This window comes from Phoca vitulina, unplaced genomic scaffold, assembly GCF_004348235.1.
Source record: "Phoca vitulina isolate PV1807 unplaced genomic scaffold, GSC_HSeal_1.0 scaffold23, whole genome shotgun sequence".
Taxonomy (NCBI): Eukaryota; Metazoa; Chordata; class Mammalia; order Carnivora; family Phocidae; genus Phoca; species Phoca vitulina.
Window position 1 is genome coordinate 17,423,728 of NW_022589726.1, and position 7,213 is coordinate 17,430,940.

The following is a 7,213-nucleotide window of genomic DNA, read 5'->3' on the forward strand; positions in this document are numbered from 1 at the left end:
GCGGGGGGCGCGGGCCGCACGCTTCTCCACGGAAAACCCGCAGCTCTGTCTCGACGGAGGCAGACGCCGGAAGGCGGCCGCGCTGGCCTAAGGCTCGGCAGACGCGCGGCTGCGGGACCCGGCGCCTGCAGCCCACCGCGCGCTGAGTTACACCGGACCCTCCGGCGCCTCCCTGTGCCCGCCGCGCAGAGAGGGTTGGGGGCTCCGGGGTGCGTTTCCCGCGCGGCCCCGGGGCCTAAAAACCGCTCCTATTATCCTGGTAATGGCGGGGAGGATGGGCTGGGGCTCCGGCCTGTCCGGAACCCAAGGTGCCGGGGGTTGCTTTGTTCGTAGATGGGGCTGGCGGTCCCTGCTCTGCTCTGGGTCTGAGCCATCGATCGCGCGCCGGGTTTCCGGCTGCATTAGCATCCACAGGACCCCGGCGGCCGGGCCCATCTCCCGCCCGCTCGATAGCAGCTTTAAATACCGGAGCTGTGTCTATGCAGGTCAGAGTGGAGTGGAGCTGGGTGGATAACCGGGGCCAGGGATGGTATAAACTTACAAATACACAACAGCAGAAATATTTTCTACCTGAAGTATCCAGATAATTCTCTCCATTTCTTGCTCCTCAAGACCCAGTTAGAGACACGGGATTCTTTGTCTTAAAGTCCATGGAGTAAATTGTAGTTTGAGGGTTTAAACCAGACACATAGTTGCAAAATAGATGCAATCCTTGCCCAGATGCAGAGTTCAGCCTTACTCAACCCTGAGTATTTGGGTTGAGGCTCCAACCATGACATTCTCTTTGGCCTAGAGACCCAAGGGTAAGTTTTTTAACCATTAGGAGGAGGTTATAGTGTCTTTTCTTCTCTGACAGTCTCCCCAATTATTGAGTTTTGGGACCTATGTAGATACCACCCAACAAGGTACCTCCTCTCTCAGATCCTCAGTGTCTCTGGGAATAAATCAAGGGAATAAATTAAAGGCCAGTTATTCCTGACCTCCTTAAATTCCCTCCCTTCTTTTTTAGCCAGAAATACCTTCACTGTTAATTCTTCTGTATAGATGTGTCCTAAGAAGATCGTAGTCTCTGGCCTGGGTTCACTGGGATTCAACTCCTGCCCCCCCACCCCCTCCTTAATTCGGACACAGACACAGCCAGCCACCCAGTCCCTCTCCCAGCTCATGGCTACCAGAAGCTATCCTGTCCCCAGCTTTGCCTGTACTCTGTGGAGGCCTTTGTATGAGTGACCCCCCAAAGCTTGGGATCTTCCTTCCTGCCCAAATCCCTCAGCTGCACAAGACAAGCTGTGTGTTAGGAGCAAAAGGAGAATGGGATTCAATTTAAATTTGTTAGTTTTTCTAGGAGTAAGGAAAGAAAGGGAGAGAGAGAGAGAAAGATTTCAAGGCAGGAGGTGTGGCTTGGACGCTGGGCTTGGTGGGGGCCCCTGCTATTTCAAAGCAGTCCCAGGAGGGTGGAGGGGGACTCTGGAGGAGACTCCCTGATTGGAGCCAGGCTGTGAGAAAGGGAAACTCAGGGACCAGAGGCACAAGGGTGGAGGCAGAGGGAGGATGTCCCACCCAGAAGGAAGGGGTGAAGTGGAAGTGCAGGGGGCCCATGGGCTCTACCAGAACCCAGACTCTGGCTTCCACCTGGGCCTCTCTCTGGCAAGGCTCAGAGAGGGTTGTTGGCTGAGAGAGATGAAGCCTATTTCGCCAGCTCCAAGAGGTCTTTAGTCCCCTACCTAGTCATTTTGCAGGGCACGAAATGTGCTCTCAGAGTGAAGCCATGGGGTTAGACCCTGGGGTTAAAGTGTGGTTCCACCAGCCCCTGCCCCATATCCCAGGGCACTCTTGCTATCCGTGCTCCAACCTGCTTGAGCCCCTACTGTGGTTTCACTTCTTGGAGATCCTGCAGCTCAGACTTCCTCTTTCTGGCCCTGAAGGTGGCTTCAGCCTCCTCTGGGCTGTCTACATTATTTTTATGACCCCATGACTCCTCAGATATCCCTCTCCTCCCCCCCAATCTTCTATCCCCCCAATTTTCTCTCTGCTAGTAATTGCTTGGGACTAGAGCCGGCAGCTCATCAACAGATCTTGGTTGCTCGTATATTTTTGTTGCCCCTGCACTGTTCTTCCTTTATCATTATACATTTATTATTTTTATTATTCACCTGAGCTGGAGACAATCAAGTGGGGGAGCTGCTAGGAATGGGGATCCCATTCTTTCTGGGCAGAGGAGACCATGTGTGGGGAGCCAGTTTAAAATTCTTTCTCAAAAAAATCACATCATTGTTCAGTCATTTTTTAATTGTTATTATTAATATGATGAAGCAACTCTGTACAAGGACTATATAAAGGGAAAACGTGCTAAAGACAGACGGTTGAATAGGAGGGCACACTACAGAGAGCTGGGAAGGGCATCTACCCACAGAGACTACACTAGGTACTAGCAACGGACACAAGAGAACAGGACGCAGATTGACAGAGAAGCTCACAAAAGTCAAGTTTAAAGCGACAGGAAAAGAATATTGCATATCTTTGTACCCCCACCCCTTTTGGAGTGTTCTGGTCTCTTTTCTCTACTAGGCTGTGGGAGTCAGGCTGGAGTGGTGAAGCTTGAATCCAGCACCCCAGAGCCCACAAGGTCACAGGAGGGGCTGCATGAAGGGGTACATGAGTGACCAGGCAAAGGGGCGAGTGCCTCATACCCAGGGCCAGCCCAGAAGGGATTGTGCCCACAGCTGGAATGGTGCTGATTTCTCCGAACTTGTATGTAGGCAAAACAAGTTTATATCAGTGGGGAAGTGTGTCAGGTGCCCAGTGGGGGATGAGGGCAAGTGATTGTACGGCCACTCTGCAGGGCTATATTTGGGGACATGAGGCTGACCGCTTACAAGTACAGTCAGGAAAGTGGCATAGGCCCAATGGGGGTGCTGGGCTCCGCTGTGCCTCTGTTTGCCATGCCTCTGCACAATCCCGTACAGGGACTTGAAGCTGTGTGCTGGTGGGAGACTGGGAGGCTCTGTGGATTGCCAGTCGAGGGTGGGTTAGGGGAGACTCTTCCCAGGCAGGAAGAACACCAAGCTAGCAGGCCAGTTCACACTGTGCGTGCTGGGCTTAATTCCCATCAGTCCCCTCTTCTCACCTTCTTACTCCTGGCAAGCATGGGTCAGCAGACAGGGAGGTTGAGGGACTCTCACCAAGAGGGATAAAAATGGAGTGCAGGAAAGTGCGGTGGGGCTTCTTCACTGCCTCTCTCTCCTAAGCCAGCCTAGATCTATTGGGCTGGGGCTGGGGCCTGAAGGGGGCTATGAATAAAAGGCCCTGGGCTGAAGAAGCCACTCTGGCTTCCAAGCAGTTCTGGGATGTGCCCCTCCTTCTGCTCTGGTCCTTGTACTCGGCGGCTTGCCGGCCAGGGGGAGGCGGAGGCAGCCGATCCTGAGACAAAGGGCCACTTTGGGGGGCGGGTGGAGTGGGGATGAGTAAAAGAGAGAAAGGAGTTGTGTGGGGGGCAGCAGCGCCCCCCTCCTTCATTGTCACCAGCCTGGGAAACCCGGGCTGAGCAGGGGCCTCCGCGGCCGGTAGCCACTTTAGGGGCAGATTCTCCTCCTGCCTCGTAAATTATGCCGGTCCAGCCTGTGGCCGGCCGTGACCGTGAACGCCAGCGGGGAAGGGAGAATCAGTGGCGGTAGCCGCGGCTGCCAGAAACTCTCCCGGTCAGTCAATGCTGGGCTTCACAGCCTCTTTCACAGCCTCTTGGGCTTCCTGGAGGGCCAGGTGGGGGTTCCTGGGGTGGCTACTAAACCTGAAGCTGCATCCGCTCAGCTCGCAATCCCGCGCTTGCGGCTTCCGGTCCGCAGCCGCCTGGGCGGCGGGAAGAGTGGATGGCAACACACCTGTGAGCGAATGGGTGGGCAGGGCCTTCGAGAAAGGGGACCAGGAGACTTTTCGGGCAGGCTGCCCTAGAGGGGACATAAGGCTGATGATCGCCCTGTCCGCAGCCAGGTCTGCCAAACGCCTGTCCCTCCGTCTGTTCGGTGTCCAGGCCTAGAGGACCAGACCCCAGTGGACTTGAGCATTACTGATCACTGTGTTCTCCCAAACTGCACTTCCTCTTAGGTCCCCACACTTCCTCCTGCCCTCCCAGAGCTACCCTAACCCCTTCCAATCTTTCCACGGATCCTCCACTCTTGCTCCCTCCTCTCCTAACCCCAAATACTGGGAGTTTGGGGAGCCTTGGTTCCATTGTCCCCACTTTTGCCTACAGCAGGCTGATTGACTTAAGACCATGGAAGGAAAGTGGTGGTGGGGGGAGCACCTGGTTACCTTTCCTCCAGATCCTCAGCCCGAGGCCAAAAGCCCCAGTCCCACTGCAAACCAGCCCCTCCCCAGCACCTCAGCCTTCCCTGTCCCTATCCCCTGCCTGCAGCACCTCCCTCCCTGGCTGGGTTCTTCCCTTCTCTCTGGGACCTGGCAGAGCCTGCTGAGGGGGGTGTGTGTGGGAGGGAACCACAAACAAAACAGACAAGAGGATGTCCAGGGAGCACCTGCCAGAGATGCCTGGCGTTCTAAGCGGGGAATGTGTCCCAGGCAGCGCCCCCTCTTGCTCTCTGCCAGAGACAGGCTCAGTCTGGGGCCGGTGCCCGTGTCTTGCCCCCTAAAAGAAGGAGAGAGCTTGCTCCCTCAACAGAAGTCTTTTCTTTTTCATTCTCCGGTTCTGAAACCAGATCTTGACCTGCTGGTCACTAAGATTCAAGCGGTCTGAGAGTTCCCTCCGGCGCTGCCGCGTGATGAACTCGTTCACCAGAAACTCCCCCTCCAGCTCCGCCAGCTGCAGCTTCGAGTAGGGCTTGCGCTTCTTCCGGGAGCGGCTGTGCAGCGGGTACCAGGGCGCGCCTGGGTGGAGACGAACCGGCAGTGTTGGCCACAGGACCGAGACGTGACAAGCCCAGTGCCCTTGGTCCTTCCCCAGCCCTTGTCACCTTGGCCTACTGCCCAATCCCAGGCCCTTGCCCTCCTGTCTCATCTCCTCTCTTCTACACAGACCCTCATCCCCACCAACTCCCCCAGCTTCAGCATTCTCTTTTTCCCCTTTCACTCCTCCTTGCCTCCTCAACCCTACCTCCCACTGCACTATCTCTGACCCTTCTGTGTTCCGATCCCCTCCCTTCTCCCCAAACCTCTTCTTCTCCCGGATATCCTGGCCCCTTCCCTTCACATCCTCCGGGATGGGGTCCCTGATCAGCTAAAACAGACAGGAGCGAGTGGCCAGAGTAAACCGGGTCCAGTGGCGTTTCTTAAGAGGAAAAATGTAGGTAGGAGCCTGTGCGAAGGCGGAGGGTGAGGCCGTAGAGAGCGGGGACCAAGCTCTGGGTCCCCACCGCCCACCCCCAGGCCTGGGGAAATGTCTGTCAGAATCCCCTTCTCCGGAGCTCCCTGCCCCTCCAGCCGCAGGTCGGCTAAAAGGGGACTCTCTGCAGTTCTTTTATGGGGATATTTACATGTTTATAGGCGCACCCCCCCCCACCCCGTACTTCTTTTTAAAAGAAGCGCTCCCTCACCACACATCGGTCACCGCAGGCGGCCCTAGCTCAGTCCTACCCCGCCCGCCCGGATGAGCGGTCCGGTCCTGCGCACGCCGCACGAGCGGGCCGGGGTCCTTACCGCTGGCCGAGAGCCCGCCGCCGGGGTTTAAAGGCGATACCAAGCTGCCCGGGTCGCCCGCGCCGGCGCCCTTGTTGCCCTCGTTGAGCAGGGACGAACTGGAGTCGGATTCCAGTGACTGGCACGAGGGCGGGTCGTGCGGGGGTCCCGCGCCACCGTCGCCGCCGCCGCCGCCTGCCGCGTAGTCGTACTTGAAACCGAGCGCGGGCGGCCCCGACGGCTCCAGCGGCAGCAGCGCTGCCCCCGGCCCGACTCCCGGGCCCGGCTCGCGCCCGCGCTCCTCACGCTTCAGGCCCCCGCCGCCCTCGGCGCACGGCTCGCGGTAGTAACCCTTGCTGTCCTCCACTCGCGCCAGCTCGCACGTGCGGCCGAAGGGCGGGTTGAGCGACACCGGGCTGCCGAGATAGGGCTGCGGGTAGCCATTGCAGGGCTCCGCCGACGGCCAGGGCAGCGAGCACACGTTGTCGCGGCGCGGGTAGGACAGCGAAGGCAGCCCCGGCAGCTGCGCCCCGGACGCGCGGAAGTTGGGGAAGTAGAACGTGTCTCCCGTGTGGATGTTCACCAGCGGCCCCACAAACCCGGGATTCAGGAGATTATGCTCGCCCATTTCCGCGGGGCCGGACCGGCAGCTTCTACTTTATTGCTATCTGACATTAAACATAGTTAAACCTGCGCCGGCCACCCATTGGCCATCCAGCTCACGTGGGCGCCGCCGCCAGGGGGATGGGTGGGGACAGCGAATCCCCCCCACCCCCCACCCCGCACCAACTCCAACTTCCCCCTTCCCCAGTCGGGGTGGGGGGGGACAAAACGCGGGGGCAGATTTATTCGCTGGATTCTGGTTTTTTAAAATATCATATAAAACCTAATGCAGAGACTGAGGCAATCGCCCGACACGGGGCAAGAAGGAAAAAGCCACACCAAAAATACCCACACATACGCATTTCTGCACCATGCACCCCCCCCCCAGATGTATTATCTTCTCGCCAACAGCTGGCCAAGCACAGCCTGTCCTTCTTTAATTAGCTCCTTTATTAACTAAAACCGTTGGAATTTACAATATCTCCCCAATAAATTACTATTAGATATTGTGTCATATAAAGTTTACTGGCTGTTTAAGGAGACGGATGAGCCCTTTGGCTCCGGGTTTATTTACAGTAGAGGCAAAGTGGGGGTAAGGACAGGTTTCCCTGCCACTGTCTTTCCCAGCCCTGCCGCTGCTGTGCTCCTCTTCCTCAGCTCTTTCTCCTCAGGAATTTTGGGAGACACTTGGGGTCCTCTCCTCTAGGAAGGACTATGGGAGAATTGTTAGTGTTGGGCATCCACCCTCCCTCCCCCGGAGCTGGGAGCCACCCCAGCCTCACACTTCCACTCATTGTTAGAGGAGAGATGCAGAAAGGAGGCAGAAGAAGTCGAAAAAAGGAGGTGCCCAGTTCTATGTGGACCTGACTACCTGCTCTTGAAAATCTGGGGGCCTGAACTACTCTTGCCTGTGACTTCTGTGGGTCAGATGGGCTTCTGGGGGTCTTCCAGAGTCTTTGCAGCAAGAGGCTCTGGGACCCCAGCA

General features: G+C 57.2%; 1 protein-coding gene across 1 annotated transcript; it reads right to left on the bottom strand.

Annotated features, from left to right (window-relative positions):
• Positions 1-4,639: 4,639 nt before the first annotated feature.
• HOXC12 (homeobox C12) lies at positions 4,640-6,253 on the bottom strand. Its single transcript, XM_032420315.1, has 2 exons — positions 5,647-6,253; positions 4,640-4,878 (listed from the first exon to the last, which is right to left on the bottom strand). The coding sequence occupies exons 1-2, from the start codon at positions 6,251-6,253 to the stop codon at positions 4,640-4,642; spliced, it is 846 nt and encodes a 281-aa protein (XP_032276206.1).
• Between the last annotated feature and the right edge of the window lie 960 nt (positions 6,254-7,213).